Source organism: Cornus florida, unplaced genomic scaffold, assembly GCF_030987335.1.
Source record: "Cornus florida cultivar Cherokee Brave unplaced genomic scaffold, ASM3098733v1 CherokeeBrave_3.0.0_Hap2_Chr03, whole genome shotgun sequence".
NCBI classification, from domain to species: Eukaryota; Viridiplantae; Streptophyta; class Magnoliopsida; order Cornales; family Cornaceae; genus Cornus; species Cornus florida.
The window spans coordinates 23999023-24026851 of record NW_026775573.1 but is presented as its reverse complement, the minus strand read 5'-3'; the positions used below and the strand labels follow the sequence as shown (position 1 = coordinate 24026851).

Here is a 27829-nt window from a genome sequence, read left to right as displayed (position 1 = left end):
TCGCGTTGTAATTTGAGGGGAGAGAGAGAGAGAGAGAGAGGAGAGAGTAGCCCCCAAATATCCAACATGAAGAGGACCCCTCCTCCTACTTCATCATCTTCAGCTGTTGAGTCTCATCTCATTGATAACATTCATCAATCAGAAGAAAATCCCAAGAACAAGCGTTCAAGAGCTAAGGGAAATCTCAACGCCCCAGTCAATGCTCAGAGTCCCAACTCTGGCGCCAGAAGAAGCTCCATTTACAGAGGAGTAACCAGGTTTCTCTCTCTCTCTATATATCTATATATACGTGTATAAATGATGCTAATTCATGATTTATGAAGTGGGTTTTGTTCATTTTTGCATTTGCATGCGTGAGATTTGATTGGTGATCGAATGAATTTGACATGTACAGGCATAGATGGACAGGGAGGTTTGAAGCTCATCTATGGGACAAGAATACATGGAATAGCATTCAAAACAAGAGAGGACGACAAAGTGAATATCTTTTTACTTGTTAGATTTGTTTCCTTGGATTAAACAATTAGATGAAAAATCAAGGAGATCTGCAATCTTTTTTTTAAAAAAAAAAATTATTTCAAATATATATATATAGATATTATATATACATATATATATGTGTGTGTGTAATTAGTTTAAATTTTTTTTCTTAGATTTTGTGGTACTGGTGGTTTTGTGTTCTGACTGTGGTATATTTTTGACGATGATGGTGGTGATGATCTCTGTCACTGTAACGTTGATACATACGCTTTTGTCGCTGCTTAGTTTATTTGGGTAAGTCAAGCCTCTGCCTTTCTCCTCTCTCTTTCAACTTGTTTTTTTATTTTCTTTCTTAGTTTATCATATTCCGTATTCTATTCGAATACGTAGTAGGAGTATTTGAGTAATGTGTGTGTGTTTTTCTTTTCTTTTTCTCGACAACAAATTTAGGGAAGGGGGTCCCCTTTTCTACAACTGGATCCCACTTTTTCTTTTCCTTTAAAAGAAATCACAAGGATATCTCTCATCCTTTATTTTGGAGTAATACCATAACTACCCTCTATAAATTTATTTCGGAGTAATCACATTGGTTGACCAAATTTTATGTTTTGCTTCGGCATTGGGGACTTGGATTAAAGTTTGGTTTACATTTTCTTCTCATGAACCGGTTCTTAGAATTCGGAACATGATAACATGAAATAACTATTATTTTATAATAGTAATGATATTCAAGTGGACTAATTAGGTTAATAATATATTCGAGATTATAAATGTGTCAAGTTAGTTCGAAAAAACAAGTTTTCTTATAATATTAATGATACACGAAGTTGCTAATTAGGTCAATAATAAGGCCATAATAAATGCATGGTTATAAATATGTGTCATGTTAGCTTGACAAAATGTTAAAATAAATTTTTTTTTTTTCTAAGAGTAATGATATACAAAGCAACTAATTAGGTCAATAATACATGCACAGTTATATATGTGTCAGCTTAGTTTCAAAAAAGGTCAAAATAGTAACTTTATATAAGAAAAATGATATACAAAGCTGCTAATTAGTTCGATAATACATGCACGATAATACATGCACGGTTATATATGTGTCAAGTTAGTTCGAAAAACGTCAAAATAGTAACTTTTTATAAGAAAAATGATATACAAGGTGACAAATTAGGTTGAGAATAAAAGCTTGGCTATAAATATGTGTCAGTAGTTCGGAACATCATCAAAATAATATTTTTATTTTTATTTTCTACGTATAAAAGTAATTTATACAAGGAGACTAATTAGGTCGATTATACAACTAAAGCACAACCATTATTACATTCATATGCCTGATATCATTTTTTTTTTTTCTCGTCCTTCGTTAGGTTAAAATTTTGGAGGAATTACACTCATACCCTTTGAGATTTGTCCTAATTACAGTCATATATAAGTTAGCCTATTTTTGAACAATGACACTCCTCAAATTTGATAAAGTTAATAGAGAGTCCTCAGCCATCAGTTGCCACCTAACATAATGACCGTATTGCCCTTTGACTTATGAATTGCCCTCTTTGTTTTTTTAATTTTTTTAAACTTTAAAAATAATAAACCAAAATACCATTTTAGGACAAAAATAACCTCCACCCACCATTACAGCCTTCTGAAACCCTGCACCCCTACCATCGCTACCTCTTGGAAGACCACCCACCCGTACATTATCTAAAGGGAAAGGGAGACTTTTGGCGGCCTGTAGATTGCCAACATACGTGAATTCTTTGTCTAAAAAATTTAAACTCTTTTTACCAAAATTCTAAATAGGAACAGAAACTTCAAATGTTCAGAAGACAATCTTAATGATCTCCATAAATTCTATTTTATGGATATAACATGGATAATTGAGTTAGCTTTCCAACCTAATTTGAATCAACTCAAAATTCTAACTATTCTATTAATTATGCTCAATTTACTAAAGCATGTTTTGAACTACGCTATCATTAGAAAACTGCGACTTTGAAGGCAAATCAGACTGAAATCCAAAATTTTTTATTTTTAGATATGAAGTAGATAATTGAGTTAGCTTTCCAACTCAATTTGAATCACTTACAAGTATTCTATGAGATATGCTCCAAATACTGAAGCATATTCTGAACTGCTATTACTAGAAAACCGTGACTTTGAAAGTAAATAAACATTATAACTCTAAAAATTAGTGTGAATAATTGAGTTATCTTTCCAACTCAATTTGAATTAACTCAAAACTCCAATTATTCTATCAGATATGCTAACAATACTGAAGCATTTTCTGAATTCTTATCACCAGAAACAGTGAACCTTGTGGAACTCCAAAAATTTTTATTTTTCAAATATAACATGGATAATTGAGTTAGGTTTCCAACCTAATTTGAATCACCTAAAAAATCCAAGTATTTTATGAAATATACTTAATATACTGAAGCATGTTTTGAATTGTTACCACAAAAAAACCTGGAGGTTGATTATAACATATTATTAGCTACGAATTTTTATTCTTCAACCTCTTTTGAAACAATCTTTAATGGTTGATTATAACATATTATAAACTACCAAATCTTCACTCCTAAAGAGTGTATGAAACACCAAAGGTCAAGGGTTCAGGTTTCAATAGAAACAAAAATGGGTGCAGGAGTGTGTTTCCTGCTTTGAAAAAAAAAAAGTGTAGTAAACCCTAAGTTTAGTCCGAAACATAATATCTTTGAGGGACTAGTACATGTTTTTACAGACAGCACCAATTGTTCATGCAAAATTATGCACGTTCCGGAATTGAACATCTTTCCTGCAAGAGAAGGGAAGTGGTGACTGAGACTTGCATCGACGTAGTACTAGTCGGGTACATTCTGATGGTCAATTTAATAATTTAACTATTGTATAATAAAGAAAAGACTGTGTATTTATTTTTTATCTGCCTTCTTTTTATTAAGAGTAAACTAGTAAGAGTAAACGTAAGTTTAATATTTCGTATCATTTATCATAAGGTTTTTTATTTATCAATGCTCAAGGTTTGTATGGCCACACACTAAAATGAGGCATTGTGTTGCACATATTATAGGAGCATATGACAATGAGGAAGCAGCTGCCCGTACCCACGATCTTGCAGCACTTAAGTATTGGGGGCCCGACACCATTTTAAACTTTCCGGTGCATAACTAAACTTTGTACTTTATATATATATATATATATATATTGGAATTTTATGATAAAGTTTTGATTATAAAGGTATGTATTTATATATATTTGGTGATAAAGTTTTGATTATAAAGGTATGTATTTATATATATTTGGTGAAATACAGATTGATACATATATTAAGGGTCTGGAAGAAATGCAAAAGCTATCCAAGGAAGAATATTTAGCTTCACTAAGGAGGCAGAGCAAAGGATTTTCTAGAGGAGTTTCTAATTACCGTGGGGTATCATGGTATATGTATATACAATTTTTTTTTTTTTTTTTTTTTATAGAAAGTTTATTATAAAATAATATATATTTGTGTGAATTTAGCTTACTATAACATTGCATTTACAAAGAATTTGTGCTTTGCTGGATGGGCAAAAAATGGTCAATTTTGTGTAGTTCAAGTTTAAAATGCATGAACTATCAAATACTAGGAGTAGGTATGGCATAACTCAAATTATTTTATAGAAATATATATTTATATACATATATATAATTTACAAGACTACAATTATTAATTTTTTGGACAAATTTCACGAAACCCCAATACTATAAGTTTTTGATCAAATACACCTACTTTAGAATACCCCCAACACTATGAAATTTGATCACATTGCGCCAACTCTGTGATAAAAGAACGAAACTATCCTTTTGATATACTAAATTAATTTTAAAAGCCAAAACAAGTATTTTTGTCAATTACAAAAATACCCTTGGTGACATTTAAGTCACCAAAGCACAAAATGCATTCGTTTTGTGTGTATATATTATATGTATATGTATATATATATATATATATATATATATTATTCACCTCCCTTATCTTCCATCACACTTTCAACCAGAAAATCACAGTTAACAAACCAAATTAGTAAGAGGAAACATTGTGCACCTGGTTAGATCAGCAGACGAAGTTTTCGAGAAATTGAAAATCGTCGGATTGATAATGATTTAGCCGTTTTTCGGCGGCGAAGAGCGCACAGAATCGAAGCTCCGATTGACAAAGGTGCCGCTGGTGAATCTGAAGCGTACGGACTAGATGTGGAAGGTTGAAGATGCAAGAAATTCTCATTCTCAATTTAAAAAGAGTAATTCTACACTTTAAAAATTGTTCAACCCCTTTTCCCTCTATTTTCAGTCTATTTATAGACTGTTACAGATCTTTTAGAAGCTTCCTAACTAACTCCCTGCACTAGGTTATTCTTCTGGGCTCTTCTTGATTATGGGCTTAATTCCTTTTATCTAAAATCGGGCTTCCAACATGATTTCCCGATCCTGGGCTTGACTAGTGAAGACTTGGTCCAGAACGGTTGCTCTTGCCCGACCTGCTCTTAGCAATCTGGATCGTACCCGGCCCAGGTCATTCTTGGTATCCTCATCTGCCCCCATAATCTCTCCCTAATTAATTAGGGTGAGATTATCGAAATGACATAATCATGATATGACGGCTCAAAGCAGTGACGTGGGGAAGTGAACGGTTGGTTCAGAGACCCATGCTTCGAGATCTGCTGCACCATCTTTACCATAGTTTATCGGATGTTTAACCATTTTCACTTTAAAAAACCCCAACTTTTCACTTCTTGTGTTTCTTCAACCTTCCTCACCTCCATCTTCAAGTGTCATTTTCTTCGATTATTTTTGTCACCTACCTGTATTCTCTGGCGGGCTTCCCTTGTTTTCTCTGGCGAGTTTTTCCTTTTGCGATTCGACTTTCGCTTTGGTACAGGGTACTTTGCAAACTCCTTTTCTAAGGTTAGTTCTTTTTTCTTGCTACTCTCTTTAGAAGAAAGGAATTTTACACTTAAAAATTTCATCCTTTTTTTATTTTTTTATTTTAATGGCTCCCCTTGATTTGGATGTTATTCGTTCAAAGAACAACATCCCAAACGACGTCTCCCTAAGGGTTTACCCCACAGATCTGGATGAGAGCTCCGGCGAGGGTTTCATTCCTGGGGAGATTCTCTTCTCGGCTCTTCATTTGAATGTAATCAGATTTCCTTTTCACCTGTTCTTCTGTTATGTTCTCAGTAAATTAGGGCTTTCCCATCTTCAGGTTAACCCTAACTTCTTTAGGGTGATATCGGTCCTTTTAATTTTGAATCGTGATAGGGGTCTTGACTTAGATATCATAGACCTTCTCCTTTGCTATCGAGTTACCAAAATCAGAACCAAGGAAACATATTTTCACGTCTTTCCCATCGAGAAACGATCTATTTGTATGGATAAACTCTTATTTGAAAAGGGTTGGAGGAAAAACCTAATTGGGGTCAGTGAAAATTGACGAACCCCATTCGCTCAGACCTTCCCTATCCCAACCTCCTTTGGAGAGTGCTCTGTCATTCAATATAAGAAATTTAAGAAACATCCCACCGACTGCCATTGCGAATCTTGTCTTCCTTGTTTCTGTACTTTTCTTTGTAGATGCTTTCAAATAAATCATGACGAATTGGGTTACAGCGTTTGCAGGGCCAGACTTGACATTCTGAAGGAGAGATTCTGAATAACATCCCCTCAACTACTCACCTGCTCACCCTGACAATCTCTCTGACATATCTGTCCTTGGATCTACCATGGAGAGTATCCAAATTCCTTCTTTCAGCAGGAGGAGGCGTTCTGCTCCCATTCCTCCAACTACACCAGCCATCACTGCGGCCGCCTTACCCATCCTGGTTATGGCCCAAGCTACCGAGCATCCAATCGTTGGGCCTCTTACATCAACCTTAGCTGAAGTTCAGCCTATCGTGCTGAACAACGAACCCTTTGACACTTTGACTGAAACTTCCCCACATGGTGCTTAGAATGTTGGGGGTTCTTCTCAAAGCGCTGAAGGATCTCCTTCCACCCGAACTGACGTTTCAGAAAAAAGCCTAGGAAAAAGATCCATGCCTAAGGGTGGTTCTGATCAAAGTGACATCCCTCTAGCTCGAAGGGCCCGGACTTCTTTCCGGGTCACCAATCCTACCCCTTTTCCTCAATTATCCATTCCAGAGGGTGAATCAGCCAGACCCTTTGGCTCTTCACCAACAGTGACCCCACGACGTCCCTTGCTTTGTCGTGAGGATGGGTCAGTTATTACCCCCATAAACTTTTTGTTCAATGACCCAGTCACATCATTTGCCTTCTACAAGGATTTTTGGACCCCTAAAGACATTAAAGTTCAGAACAAAATGACCTTCAATGAAATGTACCAACGCTTCCCAGCAACTGCTGTTGAAGTAATTCTTTCTCTCCTTTTTACTTTTTCGTTTTTCCCATTTTGGTTATTTGACACTTGTACTTATCAGAACACATTTGCCTTTGTGTAGAATTTATTTTGGATGTTTACCTTCCAGAAGAGTATTGAAGCTGCAAATAAGAAGATCAAATCCCTCTTTGTTGGCCTTCAAAGGCCAGTTGACTCAGAAAAGATAACTGAAGCCAAAAACACAGAGCTACTGGTTAAGTTGAATGAGTCAGAGAAGGAGATGGACGCTCTGAGGGCTGAGAGGGATGCTCTAAAGACTAAGCGAGATGCTCTAAAGGCTGAGCGGGACGTTCTCCAAGATGAAATTGACGTTTTGAAGACAGTGAGGAACGTTGTGCAGACAGAAAGGAATGCATTGAGGGCAGAAAAGGGGGACCTTTAGTGTACTTTGATTGCTGAATGGTTGACCTACTCCAATTCCGAGGAGAAGTTCTTAAATGAATGCTCCGCTCTGTTGAACATCATAGGCAGAGTTGATGGTCGCATGAGAGCTCTCTATGCTCGTTTCACTAGGATAGGGGTTCTTAGGTATGCCGAGAGGTACAGAGACGGTTTTATTGACCGTTCTCCCCCTGAGGGCGAATCAAGCTCCTGTGCAGGTCCAGATGAGCGAGATGCCTCCCTGGACATTAACCCGCTAAACACCTACCAAGATCTACTCCCTGCTCCTGCTGAAAACATATTTATTGAGTGTAACGAAATTGCAGCTTCAGGGGTGATCCCACCTAATCGTCCTGCTCCTCTGAGTGTTCCTCCTATCACCACCATTACTCCGGCTATTGCTGCTGCCACTGATAGAGCTCTGCCAACTGATGAAGTCATTCATCTCGACTCTCCCTCCATAGGCGATGAAACAGCCAATGATGGAGAGGGAAACAGTGAGCCAGTTGGTGATGATGGGGTATGTAATGGATCCGGCATAGGAGAAGGTACTGCAGACTAGCGTTCTGCTGACTTTTGTAGTGATTTTCCCTTTTATTTCAATGCCAACTCATGTACTTCAGAAACTACTTTGTGATGAATGAAATGACAATTCTGTTTTGCTAAGCCTCTATTCTTTAACCTGTACTTGAATGAGTTGATAGTTTGATTTTTCTATTTGATTTTCATTTCACACGAGTGTTTGACATTTGGCTCGTAGTGCTATTTACCACTTACTTAGCTAAGTGTTTGGCGCTCGGCTAGAATGTCACTTGCCAATTTTATTTGTGCGCAAGTGTTTGGCGTTCGGCTCATAGTGCCACTTGCCACTTACTTGGCTAAGTGCTTGGCGCTCAGCTAGAATACTACTTGACAATTTTTCTGCAAGTGTTTGGCATTCGGCTCATAGTGCCACTTGCCACTTACTTGTCTAAGTGCTTGGTGCTCGGCTTGAATGCCACTTGGCACTTGACACTTTTTATGCAAGTGTTTGGCATTCGGCTCATGATGACACTTGCCACTTACTTGTCTAAGTGCTTGGCGATTGGCTAGAATGTCACTTGCCACTTGGCACTTTTTATGCAAGTGTTTGGCGTTCGGCTCATGGTGCCACTTGCCATTTACTTGTCTAAGTACTTGGCGCTCGGCTAGAATGCCACTTGGCACTTTTTATACAAGTGTTTAACGTTCAGCTCATAGTGCCACTTGCCACTTACTTGGCTAAGTTTTCTTTGTTCAATCAAATTTTGAAACTAAATGAATTCTTTTTATAGATCTTTGAAAAGTCTATACATTTGCAATAATGTAACTTCAAATGAGTATTGCTTAAAATATAATTAAATTTCTACTGATAGTACATTTTCAGAGATGTGGCATTCCATGGTTTGCTGACCAACCTTTCAGCCATAGTCTCTAAAACGTATGCCCCTTTTCCTATAGCTTCTGCCACTCTGTATGGGCCTTCCCATGGTGACATCATCTTTTTGATAATCCGCACCTTCTTCTTCAGAACCAGATCGCCTGGTGCAAAATCTTTATACTTCACCCTTTTGTTGTGGTTATTCACGAGTGTCTGCTGATAAGATGCGAGCCTTATTGCCGCTGCATCTCTTTTCTTTTCTAGTAAATCGAGATTAAATTACAATATACTATCGTTCTGCTCTCGATTCCACGCTAAGTTTCGAACAGTTGGAACTAAGTGTTCAACTGGTATTACTGCCTCGGTGCCGTACGCTATAGTGAATGGGTTTTCTCTGGTTGGTCGTTTCGGGGTTGTTCTATAAACCCACAGAACGTTCGGGAGCTCATCCAACCATTTCTCCTTTTCATCTTCAAGCTTCTTCTTAATACAAGCAAAGATTATTTTGTTCGTGATCTCAGCTTGACCGTTTTCCTGCGGATGGTTGACTGCTGCTAACTTTTGATTGATTCCATATTCTTCTAGCAATTCCCTCACTTGCTTACTGTCAAGATTCGTCTCATTATCATAACGATCGACCTCGGCACGCCAAAGCGGCAAATAATATTACTCTAAATGAAACGCTTTACTTGAGTCAGGGTCACGCTGGGGTACGGTTCTAACTTTACCCATTTTATGAAATAATCTGTTGCAAGCAGAACGTATTTGTTCTGTGATCTCGCAATTGGGAGAGGGCCAACCACATCCATCCCCCATTGCACGAAAGGCCACAGTTGGGCCATTACGTGCAAGTTTTCAGGTGCTTGGTGAATCAATGGTCCGAACCTTTGGTACTTATCGCATCGTTTAGAGAATTCTTTTGTATCTCGCGATATATTTGGCCAGAAATATCCTTACATCATTGCTTTATGCGGTAGAGATCTTCCTCCTGAATGATTGCCACGCACACCGTCATGGATGGTTCGTAAGATCTGTCTAGCTTCTGTGGGGGTAACACATTTCAAGTACGGACCTGGGAAAGACCGTCTGTACAATTGATTGTGCATAATAGCATACTTTGTAGCATTTGACCTAATTTTCCTTACCTCATCTTTTCACTCAGGCAACACACTATCCCGTATGAAAGTCATGATTGGGTCAATCCAGTTAGGCTCATACGGTATGACATTAACTTGCCGAGGGTCTGAACTGGACGGTTCCTCAAAGATGGATGGCTGAGATAACACATCAACTGGTATAACCCTAGCTAATATTGCTCCAGAACTTGATGCACTACAAGCCAATCGATCGGCATCCTCATTGTATTCTTTCGGTAATTGGATGAATTTAATCTGATCGAAATATTTTGCTTCGTGCAGAACGGCAGAGCGGTATGCCTCCATTGTCTCGTCTTTGGTTCCATACTCCCCTGTCACCTGCCGAATGATCAGCTGTGAATTGCTAAAAGCAATTAGAATTTTGACCTTCAATTCTTTAGCCAGCTTCAGTCCAGCTAGCAATGCTTCATATTCAGCCTCATTATTGGTTGCGCTGAACTTTAGTCTAACTGTTTGACTCAGTGTGGTGCCCTCTGGCGTTTGCAGTTTGATCCCAATTCCTGCCTCCATTTGATTTGAAGAGCCATCAACAAAGAGTTTCCATGAAGAACTTCCAAAATCTTCTTCCACATCTTCTACATCGCATTCCAGTAGGAAATTAGCCACCGCTTGTCCTTTGATAGCCATTCTGGGTTTGTATGTTATGTCAAATAAGCTCAACTCTATGGCCCACTTTGTCATTATTCTTGACAGATCTGGCTTATGCAGGATCATCCTTATAGGAAAGATGATCAGAACGATGATAGGATGGGATTCAAAATAATGTCTGAGTTTCTTTTTTGCATTTACCAATGATAGGATCACCCGTTCGGCCTTTGAATACTTTCTTTCCAGCTCGGCCATTGTTTTGCTAACATAGAACACTGAGAACTGCTTACCTTCTTTGCAATGCACTAGAACGGTACTTGTTGCTATGTTGGACACACCAAGAAACATGAAAAGCTTTTCACCTGGTTCGGGGGCAAACAAGATTGGAGGGTTTCGCATATATTCTTTCAAGCTGGTCAATACATGCCATTGCTCATCCCCCCAGGCCTACGTTCCATGTTTCCTTATTGTATCGAAAAACGGTTTACAATGATCGGACAGCTTAGAAATGAACCAACTCAGTGCGGCTATCTGGCCAGTGAGTGCTTGCACCTCTTTAACCGTTCTTGGTTCTGCATTATTGATCAAAGCTTCTACTTGGGCTGGGCTAACTTCAGTCCCTCTGCTATTGACCACATGTCCCAGGAACTGCCCTGAACCCACGCTAAATAAGCACTTGGTTGGATTAAGCTTCACACCATATCTTCTCAACACCCCAAATACATCTTGCAAGTGTTCCAGGTGATTGTTTTTCTTCTTACTCTATACTACCATGTCGTCAATATAGGCCTCTACAGTTTTCCCCATCTGACTCTTGAAAATCTTGTTGACCAGCCTTTGATAAGTAGTTCCAGCATTCTTTAGTCTGAACGGCATGACTTTGTAACAGTAGATCCCCTGTTCAGTGACAAAAGAAGTTTTTTCTTCATCGTTCGGATCCATTGGGATTTGGTTGTAGCCTAAGTAATCATCCATGAAGGTTAGTCGTTCATATCTAGTAGTGGCATCCACCATTTGATCAATCTTTAGCAACGAGAAACTATCATTCGGGCATACTTTGTTCAGATTGGTGAAGTCAATACAGACTCTCCACTTCCCATTCTTCTTCTGCACTATTACTATATTTGAGAGCCAACCCGGGTACTAAACTTCTCTGGTGAATCAGGTATCTAACAATCGTTCAATCTCATCAGCTATAATTTGATTGCGTTTTGGGGTGAACCTCCTTTGCTTCTATCTTACAGGCTTAGCGTTCGGATCTATATTGAGGGAATGACAAGACACGGATGGACTGATCCCTGGTATGTCTGAATGGCTCCAAGCGAACACATCTGCGTTTTGAGATAAGAAGTCAACTAACTCCTATTTTTCCCTCTCTACAAGCCCTAACCCTACCCTTGTGGTTTTGTCTGGCTTACGAAGATCTATCTGTACATCAACGAGGGCCTCTTCGGTAAGAACCAAAGGCTCATCCTTCCCCCCAGTTGCCTTTGGGGAAGGTCCCTGTAATTGTTATCTTGGATTATCAGAACGAGCTGAAGCTTTTCCCTTACCAGCAGCTTTCATTGTCATGGAATAGCATTCTTTGGCTGCGACTTGATCCCCATCGATGTTAATCACCCTGCTCCCACCTGGGCTCAAACATTGCATCACCTGGTGCAGAGTTGATGGGACACCCTGGACCCTATGAATTCATCCCCGTCCATTAAGAGGTTGTAGGACGGGTGGATCTCAACGACCATAAAGCTCTCTGTCAGGACTCTGTCAGTAACTTGTACTAGCAGCTCTACCATACCAATGGGCTCTACCCGTTTCCCATCAAACCCCAGCAGTGGATTTTCGGTGGGTATAAGCTTGTCTGGTGTGATCTCGAGCCGGTCAAACGTTGTTCTTGGCATGACATTCGCACTGCTCCCTGGATCAATCAGAACCTTTTGCACCAAGCACCCTGCCACTGCTAAACTGATGACCAAAGGATCTTCATGAGGGATTTGTACACGTAGCAAATCCGTTCTAGTGAACTTTATCTAAACTGATACGTTTTGCTGGTGCAGAGTGTTTACGATGCCTATCCTTCTCTTCATCTGTGTCTGCCGAAAGCGCGTTCGAAGTAGTTCTTCTGACTCCTCTATCTGCTCAGGTTTGCCGTGAATTGTATTAATTATCCGAACAGGCTGAGCGTTATTGTAGCTCGGCTTCTGATTCCTCTTTACTTGCTCTGCCAGTTGGTTCTGCTCCACTGCCGACCCTTGAATATACCCTGCAAACTCTCCTTTCGGTATCAGTATCTCCACTTGCCTCCTTAAGTTCCTGTATTCATTAGTTTGATGACCAAAATCGCTATGAAAAGTACAATATTTAGACTGATCTCTCTGTTCAAGAGGCTGTCTAATTGGTAGGGGAGAGTGAAACTTATCTTTGTTCTTCTGATATAACCTTGCCAGAGTGACTTTAAGTGGAGTAATCAACTCTTTCTCTCTATGCCTCTTTTCTGCTTTCCAGGAGGTCTGACGTTGTGGTGAAGCTTACTTTTGCCAGATTTTGGTTTTGGACTTCTCTTCCGTAGAGATGATTGATGTCTTCCTTGCATTAGCTGCTTCCTTTTCTTCCGAACGCACCAAATCGTCAGCTCTCTCGTTCAGCTCGTCCATGGTCTTCGGCGTATTTACCACCAGACTTGTGTGGAACGGTGTCCCTCGATTCATTGTTAGCTTGAATGCTTGAACCGTCATAGATGGATGACATTCCATTACCATGCTCTTGACGAGGTTGAACCTGGTGTGGAAAGCTTGGAGACACTCCTCTACGTGCTACTTCATTGTGAACAAACTTGAGATATCTTTAGCCGGGTACTTGTTTCCATAATACTGGCTTATGAACTTGTCACACAGGTCCTGGAAGCTAGCGACTGAGCCTTTTGGTAAATTCTTGAACCAATTGAGTGCTGGTCCGGTCAGACTTGTAGGAAAGCACTTGCACATCAAAGGATCATTCTCCGTGTTCAAAGTCAATTTTAATTAGATATGGTAAACATGATCAATCGGATCGGTCGTTCCATAAAAAAGAATGAAAACTGGCATGAAAAACTTCCTCGGATTTGAAGAGTTCAGGATCTCGTTAGTAAACGGTGAATCAACCGTTCGTGCTGACGAACGGAGGGCCTCATTTTCCCTCGGAAGCCTTGGGAGAATCCTCTGATCTGTAGATCTACCATCCGAACCTCTGTAGTCGTACGTAGCCATTGAAGGCCGATAGGGTGGATCAAATGATCTTTCCTCCGTGAGCTCTGTCTGCCACGGTGATGTAGCCTTATGGTGATCAGACTCCATAGCTTCCTCTCGCCTGATCCGCTTAATATGCGGATCCAAATGAATAGATCTTTCTCAATCCTCTATGCAACGAGTATTTGGCGGTAAATCGCCTGGCCTGATCTCGTTACGGTGAAGATCCACGTGATTGTTCCTTTCCTACTCTCCTTGGTGAGCAGCATCGGGTTGTAAGGCTCTATCTCCTGCAGGAATTGGGTGTGGAATCGCCGGAACCTCCTGACGCTCCATTCTAGCTCGCAATTCTGCGTTTTTTCTTCTCAGGGCTTCGATCATGCTTATCAACTTATCAAGCTTCGTTTGCTGGCCATTCTCCTGTTAATTAGAACTCTCGCCTCATATCATCGTTCCTGATCGGAGTAGAGTTATCAACCGTGAATTCCTGATCGGATCTAACCGCTACTAATGCGAACGTACTAGATCTGTCCTCAAACTAGCTGAATTCCAATCTCTTTCCATTGGATCCGATCTACAATCTGTTGATTCTATTCTTGCCGTGAACTCGTCTAATGTGATCTCGGTATGCAAATCAAGATTTTTTAGATCTGATTCCAATCTCCAAAGATCGACTAGAACTAGGTCTCTGCAAAACAGAGCATAACCTCGCCGACCTGAATCCAGCTTCCAAAGATCAAGTTTCTTCTTGACGAATCAGTCTTGACCGAATCAATCTTGATCAAATGCGAATCAATCTTTATCAGTTCCCACGGACAGCGCCATTGAAGATGCAAGAAATTCTCGTTCTTAATTTAGAAAGAGTAATTCTACACTTCAAAGATTGTTCAACCCCTTTTCCCTCTATTTTCAGTCTATTTATAGACTATTACAGATATTCTAGAAGCTTCCTAACTAACTCCCTGCACTGGGTTGTTCTTCTGGGCTCTTCTTGATTATGGGCTCAATTCCTTTTATCTAAAATCGGGCTTTCAACATGATTTCCTGATCCTGGGCTTGACTAGTGAAGACTTGGTTTAGAATGGTTGCTCTTGCCCGACCCGCTTTTAGCAATCTGGATCGTACCCGACCCAGGTCATTTCTGCCGAAAGTATCGGACCGGGACCACGAGACGGCAAATGTGTTAGGCTGTGGATCAAAATTGACTGATTTGTCGGCAATGAATTTTCCGGGGACGATGGTATTCGTTGGAGGTTTTGATCCGTTACAGAACTGACAAAGAATGTACTACAAGGGGTTGAAGAAGAGTGGAAAAGAAGTGAAGTCGGTGGAATTCCATGGGTTTTATGCACTACCGGAATTGCCTGAATCTGCATTGCTAAAGGTATGCACCTTCTGTTAATTCAGAGCTATGCATATATGTGAAGCTGCAAAATTTAGGTTCCCCCTTCTCTCTCTTCTTTCTCTCTCTAAACTTCCTGTTAATTCTTTTTCTTCTTCAATCCCTTCCACAAAACGCTTTACTTTTTGGATTAATCAATCAATTCAAGGGCTTATTTTGTTCTTCCTTTTCTGGGTAATTGTACGCAGGTTCTTTCTTATACTGGGTTCGGTTCTTTTTTTTTTTTTTTTTAATCCAATATGAGTTTCGTTTGATGATTTTGAATATCTATTATATATTGTTTCTCGGTTTTGGAGTATTCTTATTGGGGTTATATTTTTCAATTCTAGGACGATGTTTGAAGTTGAAAGAGAAAACTTTTATTGGAATAATGATCTTTCATCAATTAGAGTTTTATTTTTCCTGGAGTGCGTAGTGCCAAGATATTTGCGTCTGAAAATTTAGGTTCTGAAATTTCATTGGAATTATACGGTAGTGGAGTGCATAGCTCTGAAATTTTGTGTGTGTGTGTGTATATATATATATGTATATATGTATAAATTTTATGTGTATATATATATTATACGTATATGTATATATATGTATAAAACGACCGAGTTTAGTTTTTGTGCTTCGATTATTTAGATGTTACCAAGGTTATTTCTGTAATTGGCAAAATACAAATTTTTGTTTTTTTAAATAAATTAGTATATCAGAAGGTTAATTTTATCATTTAATCACAAAATTGGGGCAATGTGATCAAATTTCATAGTGTTGGGGGTTTTCTAAAGTAGGTTGAGGATATTTAATCAAAAACTGATAGTATTGGGGGTTCCGTGAAATTTGCCCTAATTTTTTTTTTCTTTTTATTTTGAAATGAAAAAGTTTGACCTACCATGCAATTGACAGGCATAATCACACAGGGAGGTGGGAGGCACGAATTGCCCGTTTTTCAGGACACAAATATTTGTACCTGGGGACTTTCAGTAAGCTTTCACTCTCTCTCTCTCTCTCTCTCTCTCTCTCTATATATATATATATATATATAATTTAGGGTAAAGTGCAAAAAAAAAAAAAAAAAAAAAACCTTGAACTACGTTGGAATTTGCAAACAACCCCCTCAACTATATTTTGTGCATAATACCCCCTGAACTATCACATTTTGTTGCAAAATGGCCCAATGCCTAATTATATTTTATTAAATGACCATAATGTCTTTTCTTATTGAATTAAACTTAATCTATTTTTATTATTTGAAATAAATTATGAAACTAAAATTATACTAATTTGATGACATATTCTCCATTAAATTTGCATAAATTTACCTTTAATTTTTAAAATTAATTTTTTAAATAAATATCTTACGTAGAAAATTTTAAAACAATTTAATCAAATTCTTAATTTTGTATGAATATATTACATGAAAAAATGTGCTTTTTTTTTTTTTTTTTTTTTACTTAGATAGTTTATTAATTTTTCATCAATATATTGTATGAAAAATAGGGTAATTTTCTATGATAAATTTTTTAAAACTGGATATAATCATTTATATTATTAAAAATAAATTTTTAATAATAAGTTAATTGTTTTAGAAAATGGTAGTTACAAATCTATTTAATTTTTTTTATTTTTTTATGATAAATTGATATTAATAATAAAATTAAGGTAAATAGTATAATTAATATTTAGATAAGAGAAAATATGATAAAAATAATTTAATAAGAAATGAAAAATTTAATGAGAAAGGATAAAATAGTCTTTTGCCATGAGTTTGTTCTTAATTGCAACAAATCAATAGTTCATGGTCAGTTTTTAGTTCAGGGGGGTTATTTGCAAAATATCAATAGTTTGAGGTGTTTTTTTTGCACTTTATCCTATAATTTATAGTAATATTATATTTGCATTTGAATGGAGTCCAGTGGAGTATTGTGTATTTACATTAAGCTCAAATTCGATTCTATTCAAGAATAAGTGTAGGAGTTAAACTCGAGCTTTGGGTTGTTTTGCTTGTATCAAACTTAAACTTGAGCTTGAGGCCAAAATTGACTTGAATAATTTGGTTACAAGTCTTAACGAGTTTATTTACAATTTTCTATTACCGAGCATGTTCAAAGGCTAACGTGAAGTTAATTAGACTCAATTTATTTAGTTTTTGTTCCAATTTTACTTGTTTACTTAGTAATGAACACAAGTGAAGTTGATTATTTAATGAGTCAAGTTCGAACTGTTGAGGAATGTCTCATTTTATTTGCAATTGACATATACAATATGTGATTACTTCTTTAATTTTTTTTTTTTTTTTTTTTTTTTTTTGTCTATTTTTAGCAATTTCTTGGATGCTGAAATGTGACATGATGCATGTGACCATATAGCAAAGTTCATTACCCATTTTGGCCCTTAATAGTGACAAGCATTCTAATTGGACACTATCAAAAGACCAAATACTAAAATGTGGCTCACTTGGCAGAATTGTTCGTTTGTCCCACCAAGGCAATTAGCAAATATCACGCATTCATATACATGCCCCAAAACAAGAATTCTTTTTATATATAACAAAAAGTTCTTTAATGTGGACTAATGTTATGCAAATTAGAAAAAACACAATTCATTATATTGTTTCCTAAAAAAAAACTACCATGGAAACATTTATGTGTAAGCTCGTGTCCGAGACACTCTTATGATGGAGTTCGTGTAAAGCTCATAGCGTAACACTCTCAACGTCTAGCTAGAAGTTAGTATTTTGGTGCTGTATATAATGATGTTCGAGGAGTAATCACACATATAAAAACAATCACATAATCAACTCAAGATATACGTGGTTCACCCAAAGTTAGGGCTATGTTCACAAAGCGCATTTATTTCACTAAAAAAAAAATGAAGGATTACAATGGAAAATTTCCACTTAATCTCTCTCTTGTGTAGGCACAATACTCTCACACCTCTTGTTCTCACACACTAGGGTTGGTACAAAAACCAATATATGTAGTAACACAACTTGTCCAATAAGTTTCAGCATTTGGAGAGTCCAAAATGAATAAGGAAACTAATTTTTGCACATTTCAACAAAGTTCAACCAATTCAAATTCAAGTGCAACTAGTTCAACTTCTCGGAATCACCATTGTGATCTTCTCTACTCAAGTGCAACTAATTATACTTCTTCACAAGTGTTACTTGTTCTAGAAAAATGAAACTGGTTTAACTTTTTTATAATGCACTTAGACTTCCATAACACAAGTGCGACCAGTTGCACTTCTCCATAATGCAACCCTCGAGTGATTTAGCCTCTACAACCTTAACAATCTCCCACTTGGAGGCTTGAACACGAGCAAATCTACTTCATTAACTTTAATGAATGACCGATGCATATTAGTGATGTAACGACCCAAACTGGGGGTCCGAATCGCTAACCGGGCCCTTAACCAAACCCAATGACACACTAGGGGTGAAATGGTCATTTTACAATATGAGAGGATAATCTGCCCTTAAACCATTCAAATGAAGTTTAAAACAATCATTCTAGTCATTCCATGACATTCGAAGAGGTTCTACGGTCATTGGTTATGATTTCCCAAAAGTGCCCTTACGCGGTTCAAGGGTAATTCCGACACTGTTCCACTAAAACAACCATATCTCTCAACATGAATGGAATTTGAAGATAAGATTAGTCTCATTGGAAATCTAACTCAAAATCCTTGAAAATGGACTCAAGAATGACCCTATTTGGGTTTAGAACGAAGAAGTTAGACCACACGAGACTAACAAGCTGCCAACGTAAAAATGGACACTGGAGGTCTTGAACCGGTTCCTAAATCGTTGTACCGGTTCCACATGGGCAGAATGCCTAAACGTGAACCAAAACAGCCCTTGAACCGGTTCCATGAAAGTTAAACTGGTTCAAGATGACCATAACCCTGAAAATGCCTATAAAAAGCCTAAAATCAAGCACCTGTGCACATAGGCACACCCTTGGTCCCTTAGTGACCCTATATAAAGTCTAAACCTGTCTCAAATCATACATATGACAATGAAATTAACACAACTAGGTATCAGTACATTCGAATAAAATTGTACATGAGTCCATTACATCATTTGAAGTTAAATAAGTCTGTAATACATCATGGTATGGCCTTAAGGCCTTACATGTACCACTTTGAATCAAAATGAATTCCCATCCATGGCATGCTTCCCTTAAATTACACTTATACATATTCAAGGAGCGTAATCGTGGACACAAGGTTACTGGTTACAAAATTTTACATATCATATTAAAGCTTTACAAAAAAATGGAACTTTAATTACAAGAGATAATAAAATGATCTTTTAATCTTGTCTAAGCTTGTGGGGATGGTCGTCTACCACTTCCCTTTCGTGTCCTAAAAATGTTAAAGATAAGGGGTGAGCATAAAGTTCAGTAGGAGGTACCTAAAGCACATTCCTTAATGATCCCGTGAACCCACACAAAGCATAGGAAATAGAGGGGGAATCATGCTCATTAGGGGAAGTATCAAATTATCAAAACAAGTCCAACAAAATCCTCAAATGCAATGCCAATGAAATGAAATGTCGTTCCCCCTTTCCAAAACCATTTCCAATCTCAACTATTTCCAAACCGTTAATGTAACCCAGCCCATGGCAACTCCATGGCGCCACGAGAGAAGGATTGGCTAACTATCCCTGATCCATGGCAACTTCATGGCGTCATTTAGGGCCTAGGTAGCTCGACCACGCTAGGGCAGTCTCCCTAGTTTCCTCTAGGTCCCATTAACGCCACGGACCCTAGGCAACTCTTAGGCGACCGGTTTTCGCAAACAACTTTCCAAATCTTTTCCCTTCAAAACCATTTTCCCTAAAACAAATTTCCTTTTTCTTTTCAAAATCTTTGTCCCTTTTTCCTTCCCAATGCCATGCATAAATGTTGCATGCTTTTCAATGCTATAAAATCCCATACATTTAAACTACCATCACATTTCTTGCTTGGGGAAAATAACTAACACATCAAGTATCATTCCTTCAATTCATCAAACATGGTAATTTACATATATAGTCCATAGGCAATGTCAATTTAACCAACTATTCCACAATAACTCACATAGGCATGCATTATAACACATTGAAGGCATATAGAACATGTATATCATCAATTACACAACCATAGCATCATAAATGTGTAAAGCATGTAATACTTCAATTCAAATATTTATCTTGCAATAATTCATTTAGCAAGCTTGTTAACACATTGTCACACAAAAATTACACTACCATGCTTTAAATATTTAGAACCTTGATAACCATAAGAAACCTCACAATTTAGCATACCATATTGCAATTAAAAGAGATATACTTCACTAAAACCAAAGGAATTGAGGTTTAGAGATCCATACCTCAATGGAGTAAGCCAAACAAGGCCTTAGTAGGCCCAAATTATTGAATTTCCTAAACCCTAGCAATATTGGTGTCAAATGGTAGTCCTTGCCTTGCTCTCTAATTTCTCCTTCTTGGCCATCATCAAAATCTCACTCAAACTTCTCCAAAATCAAGTTTAAAGGGTGTAAGACATTTAGTGTATATAGATAGATATAAAGAGAGAAAGAGAATGGTTAGAGAGAGAGAGAGCATTCTACTGAAATGGAGGAGGAGGAAAGGTGATGATATGGTCAAAATTTGACCATGTGGTCATTGGCTTGCCATTTGTCACATTTTGGGTGGATGATACTTTTTGGTTAGTTACTCGTTTGCCCATTGCCTTCTATTGCAGTGTCATCAAAGTCCCTAAAATATCTCCAACCAAAATACATACACATAAATATACATGCTGGTGAAAAGTCCATAATACCCTCACCGAAAACGGCAAAACCGGGAGAGGTTCCTGAGCTCGAAAATCGTCTTGACTTCCGAAAATTCTAAAATCCAACCTGTTACTTCTAAATGACTAAAAATAATTAAAACTACATTTCTAAAATTCTTGACTCAAGAAAATGATTAAAAAGACCCTCAGGACCCGCGTGGCACGCAAAACGAGGTAAGACGATAATGTCCTCGAAAAATCAGAAAAAAATTCCAGAAAATGGAAAATGATAAAAATCAGGATCATTACAGGTGCGCTCATCTCTTTCTTCAAGCTAAAAGATCAACTGAAGCTGTACATAACTTCCGTTTCTCCACAGTCACTGTCTTGGTCAACATGTCCGTCAAATTCTCAATGCCAAGTATCTTCTCAAGTGTCAACACCCAACCTTCCAACAATGATTTGATGAAGTGATATTGAAATCACATATGCCTGGTCTTTGAATGAAATGTTGAATTATTCACCATATATATTGCAATCTAACTATGAGTATGCAAAACATTTTTCACTTGCTTGAATCCCAACTCTGTAAAAACCCTTGTAACTAAGTCGTCTCCTTGTTGCCCTCTCTATAGTGGATAAAGCTAAAATCTTCTGTACATATTTGTGAAACCAAACTAACTACAATCGTGCCCACTGTGAAAACATATCCGGTAGTACTCATTCTCTGTCTACCTCACCAGCAAAGTCTACATCTATATAACCATATGACTTATCTCGCCCTTCTGAAAAATTCGTGTCTGTCTGTGGTAGTCTGTAGATATCTCAATATCCACATCACCACTTCCCAGTGTAACTTGTCCGGATCTTTCATGAACCTGCTTACTGCTCCTACTGCATATGCAATGTCTGGTATCATGTACACCATGACATACATCAAACTTTCAAAGATCGAGGCATATGGAACTCTAGCCATGAAGTTTCTTTTATTCTATGTCTTCGGACACTGATCTTTGGATAATCGAAAGTGGCTAGCTAAGGGTGTACATACCGCCTTAGCATTACCCATGTTGAACCTCTTTAGAACCTGTTCAACGTATCAGTCTGGGACAACTACAACGTACCTTTCTTCTTGTCTTTGCTAATCCTCATCCCAAAAATCTATTTTATTGCACAAAGATCTTTTATCTTGAACTCACCTGACAACGGCTTCTTCAACTTGCTGATTTCTTTAAAATCATAACTGATCACTAACATGTCATCAACATAAAGTAAAAAGATAATGTAACTCGTCTCAAACCTCTCAAAGTAGAAACAATGGGCACCATTGCACTTATAATAGCCACATCTCTATATAAAGTCGTCAAAACTTGTACCACTGCCTTAGGATTTGCTTCAAACCATACAAGTTTTTCTTAAAATTACATACTAATTTCTCATTTCCTCTAAATAAGTGCATGTAAATCTTTTCCTCCAGGTCACCATAGAAGAAAACAGTTTTGATATCTAATTGTTTAAGGTACAACCCTTCTGCTGTAACAATGCTAAAAATTGAACAAATGGTACTCAGTTTCATAACTGGGGAAAAGATGTATGTGTATTCAATCACTTCATTTTGCTAAAAGCCTCGTGACCACCCACCATGCCTTGTATCTCTTGGAACAATCATGTTCCTTTTAACCCTGTACACCCATTTGTTGTAAAGGGCTTTCTTCCACACAGCTAACTTGGCTACTTCTCATATCTTGTTGGAGATAAATGACTTTTTCTCATTTCTCATTGTAATATCCCACTTGCTAGCATCTTCAACCCGGCATGCCTTCTCATAGCATTCAAGCTCACCATAATTTGTGAGCAACAAGTAATCTATATACCTTCGATTCGGTACATAAAGACCTACAGACATTCGGGGTGCAGGAGTAAGAGTTGGACTTTGCGGTGCACTATTTTATGTGGGTTCAGGCCATGAACCCTCAACTGTTTACTCCGCTACACTACTCTCTGGAACAATATCCAATTCAACGTATTTTAAATTATTCTATATAAGACTAGTTGACTATATTGCATTCTTGTTGTTGTATATCTCCTTCCCGTTGAAAACCATGACTCTACTTTTGATGATTTTCTTATTCTAGTCATCCCAAAGTCGATAACCAAACTCATCTCCACCAACCTAATGAAGATACATTTTAGTGACTTGGGGTCAAGCTTTCCCCTAGCATGGTCACTAATATGCACCTATGCAGTACAATAAAAAACTTTTAACTAAGAAAAATTAACCTTTTTACCGCTCTATACCTCCTTTAGTATCCAATGTTCTTGTGGCACTAATGGTCCGCGATTAATCAAGTAGGTTGTTGTACTAACTGTTTTTGCCCAAAATTGCTTGAGTAGACCCAAATGTATGTGGATGTTTTTGGTTCTTTAGGTCAATGTTCAGTTCATCCGTTCTGTCAAGCCGTTCTGTTGTGGGGTTCCTTACACATTTATTTTCAACTTGATCCCATTATCATAACAAAACTTCTTGAATTCGATGTATTCATATTCACCATCGTTGTCTAACATTTACCTCTTAATATGCAAACCCATCTCATTCTCCACCATGGCCTTCCCAATGGCGACTCAATATAGTTTGAGGCCTTAGGCAGACGATATAAAATTGGCCTTTAATATGTAATATATTAATTTTAAATAATAGTTAATTATATTTGTTTAATAATCACTTTTCTTGGTTTTTGAGATGTAAAGTTAGTAATTGATTTTTTTTTCTTAAATAATAATTGAATTCTTTATATACAATTTTTGCTATATATTTTTTAAAATACTCTGTATATATAACCGTCCAATAGATATATGCTTAATAATTAAGAGAGTAGATGTAAATAATCTAAAGATAAAAGAGAAAAAAATATGTAATGAGGGGAGGCGAGGAGGAAAAAAGAGAATTCAATAAGGATAAAAATTAGAAGTTAATTCTTTGGGCCTATTATTAAATCTGTGCTATTGGTTGAGGTTTAATAAGGAAATAAAATTTTTATGGAGGTCGTTATAGAAGGAAATAAAACTTTTGGGGCCTTTTGCCATCAGTTGGGGTATGATAATTTAATGAAATAAAATTTTAGAAAGGTAATAATATAAGAAAGTAAAAAAAAAAAAATTGGGGCCTCTCTGATTGGTTGAGGAGAAAATAATTTTTTTAGAGAAGTAACAATACATAAGGAAATAAATTTTTTTGAGGGCCTTTTATTGGTTGGGGCCTTAGGCGACTGCCTAAGTCGCTTTAGGCTCCAGCCACCTCTGGGCTTTCCACTTCTTGAATACCTCATATACCTTGGATTTGTACTTCAAGAAATAAACCCATACTTTTATTGTATGATCATTAATGAAAGTCACAATATAAGATTTTTCATCAATGGATAAGACTAAGGTTGGTCCTTAAACATCTGTGTGAACTAACTCGAGCTTTTTCTCACTGAGAATTCTGCCACTCTTTTTAAAACTAACCCTCTTCTGCTTTCCCATCACACAACTCTCATAGAAGTCTATATCAATAACCTTTAGGCTTGGTAGTTTCCCCTTCGAGTGCATAATCTTGAGCCCCCTTTCACTCATGTAACCTAGCCTTTGGTGCCAAAGGTTGTGAGCAATTGTTATCGACCCACAAGCACCGGCAGTCATGTTGAGAATGTTAGTCTTCTTACCATGTGCAATGTTCATAGCATCTTCGAAAACCTTCCACTAGTGTCCATTGAAGGTTGTAACAAAACCTTAATCTAACAACTATCCCATCGAAATCAGATTATTCCTTAAGTTAGGGATGTGCCTAACATCCTTCAATTTCCATACAGGCCCATTCAACTTGACCTGTATTTCACCCTTGCCAACAACGTTGCAGGGTTGATCGTCGCCAAGATACACCTTCCAAAGGTTACTCAAAACGTAGCTATCTAATAGCTCTCCACTTGAGGTAGTATAAAAAGATGCATCGGAATCCAATACCCTTGACTCCGCTTTACTCTCCAAAGAGCATATCAATGCATTATTTGACTATTCTAAGACCATGTTTGCTCTTATTTTTCCTTCATTTTCTTTCTTTGGGAATCTGCAATCTCTTCGGTAATGATCTTTCTTGCCACAATTCCAACACTCAATGTCACTAAGATTTGTGGAATTCCTAAAATTTTAAGACTGCAAACTTCTTTTCCTTGACTTGGATTTGCCATATCTATTACTGTTGTTTTTCTTCTTATTTGAACTTTTGTCTTTGCTTTCAATATTTTCAAAGTCAAACCACTGGTAGAATTACTTGTTGTTTGCCTTCTGATCTCCTCCATTAGAATTATGCTAACAACATAGTTGAACTTCAACTTAGACTACCTTGTAGAGCTACTAATCGCAGTAACTATGCCACTCCAACTCTCGGGTAACTGCCTTAGAATTAACAATGGTTAAACATCATATTTGAAATTGAAAGCAACATTCTTTAATTGGCTCACAATCTCGTTGAACCCATTTAGATGCTTGTTAAACCTTTCACCTTTGACCATCTTCAAGTTGAATAACTTCTTAATCAAGTGTACCTTGTTGGCTACAGATAGTTGTTCATACATACTAAAAAGGGTTGCTAAGAGAAACCTCGTCGTCTTCTTGTTCTTGATGTTGAAGGCAACTGATTTTAACACCGTCATTCTGGTAATACCAAGAACCTTCTGATCCAGTAGTTCCCAATTTGAATTCTTTGTTTCCTCTTACTTCTATCCCAAAGGTTGATGCAGACTCTTTTGGAATAAAAGGTCCTTAATTTGCATCTTTTAAAACTAAGTTTATGCCATCGAATTTCTCAACCATGGATGTCTTATCTTTTGATGTCATTACACCCACTTGAACAAATAGGTCGAATACGAAAAACTCGCCGGGATTTTGTCAAACGCCGCTGTTGTGCCCAAAGTTCTCAAAAATCAACGTTCTGATACCAATTGTTGTGGCAAAAATCCTAAATAACAACATCCATGGAGTAATCACTCACACACAAAGCAATCATAAAGAAAACAATCACACAATTAACACAATATCTATATATGGTTCACCCAAAGTTAGGACTACGTTAACAGAGCGCACTAGACAATTTCACTATGAAAATGATGAAAAATTACAATGGAGAGTTTCCTCTCTCATGTGTAGGCACAATACTTTCACACCCCTCGTTCTCACACACCAGGGTTGGTACAAAACCCAATATATATAGTAGCACAACTTGCCACACAAGTTCCAATCCTATGGAGAGTCCAAAATAAACTAATTTTCGCACATAAAACTAGTTTAACTTCAAGTGTAACCAATTCAACTTCTTAGAATCACCGTTGTGGTCTTCTTTGCCTAAGTGCAACCGGTTCCACTTAGAGGGCAATCGGTTCTACTTCATCACAAGTGTCATTTGTTCCTGAAAAGTGCAACCCGTTCAACTTTTTCAAAATGCACTCAGACTTCCACAACACAAATGAGACCAGTTGCACTTCTTCATAATGCAATCCTCGAGTGATTTAGCCTCCGCAACCTCAATTTGCCCCAACTAATTTTTATTTATTTATATATACCTACTATTTTTTATTTTTTATTTTTTTGTATTATATACCTATAAAATTTTAAAATTGCCCCCATTAAAATTATAGAAAAACCCAACTATTGCTCCCACAACATTTTTTATCTTCCTATGGTTAAAGGTAGCCCCCCTCTTACAAAATTAATAACCAATAATATATTTCCTTTGGTTTGTGAAATTTCACGGAATTTTTTTATTTTCGTATTTTCATTGAAATGGAAACTTTCTTATCCTTTTTACCTTTAAGTGCCCGAATTTTATTTTATTTTTTTATTTGCTAAAAAAGTAATGTTTTGGGCAGTTACAACCACATTCTTTAAAAATAAATAAATATCAAGTATAGTCTGATCATTATATTCAAAAAAGTCTAAACTTAGTCATACATTAAAATACAGGCAAGTTATTATTCCTCAAATTAAAAGGAAAATAATAAAATTTGTATTCTTTTTTATTATTTTCTTTTTGCCTGGTACAATAATCAAGAGCTAATCCACTTTGTTTTATTATGTTTCATAAACAAACATTTCTTTTTAATTAATTAAATTATTTTTATTATTCCTGTTATTATTTCTTCTGAAGGCACTCAAGAGGAAGCAGCAGAAGCATATGACATGGCAGCCATAAAGCAGAGGGGACCAAATGCAGTGACCAATTTTGACATTAGCAGCTATGCAGGCAAGTCCAAAAATATAGTCCTACCACCACCACCACCACCACAACAACAACTAGAACAACCACAACAACAACATGAAGAACAAATGGTCCGACCCCAACTTCCCAACTTCGAGCTTCCTCTGCCATTTGACCCCCCACCTGCAATGGAGATGACGGACCTCACCGACGAGCACGAGGACCCTTGGAGCCTCTGTCCTGATACAGCATTCAGTCCGTTCACCATTCCTGACATTCCCCTTGAAGAAGCTGAAGAATTACCAGACTTGGATGACATCAACTTCATATTTGATGAATTCTCCGTTGAGAATTACTTGAATGTGAGTGGCACATTGAACACTCCAGGTTCTGGGATTGAGGCTGATAGTTTGGTGGGTGCAGATCAGAAAGTGCAGGAAGTATCAACTTCTCCTCCCATTTCATCGGCTTCACTAACTTCTTCATCGTCTTCAATGACAACCATTGCTGACATCTTTGACAACCTTTGATCGGTTTCTTGTGTTGGTTGTGGGCGGATACGAACCATAAAATATGTCTTAGGGTTTCATCCTTATTCTATTTTACTACCTCGGTCACAGAAATATGGACAAAAAGTGAAGCTAGGTAGTGATTTGTGTTTTCTTTTCAGTTTCCCTTGGCTTGTTGGAATTTTGTTATTAGGGTTCTCTTTATCATTACTGGAAATAGATAGGTGTGAGGAAATGGTAAGAGACTTGAGTCCCTGACATT

At 37.4% G+C, this 27829-nt stretch overlaps 1 protein-coding gene across 1 annotated transcript; it reads left to right on the top strand.

The window, feature by feature from the left end:
- The first annotated feature begins 66 nt into the window (after nt 1–66).
- LOC132301285 (ethylene-responsive transcription factor WRI1-like) lies at nt 67–27804 on the top strand. The gene is made up of 7 exons (XM_059798552.1): nt 67–257; nt 395–477; nt 766–774; nt 3551–3639; nt 3794–3918; nt 15953–16029; nt 27008–27804. The coding sequence occupies exons 1-7, from the start codon at nt 67–69 to the stop codon at nt 27586–27588; spliced, it is 1155 nt and encodes a 384-aa protein (XP_059654535.1). The 3' UTR covers nt 27589–27804.
- The last annotated feature ends 25 nt before the right edge of the window (nt 27805–27829 follow it).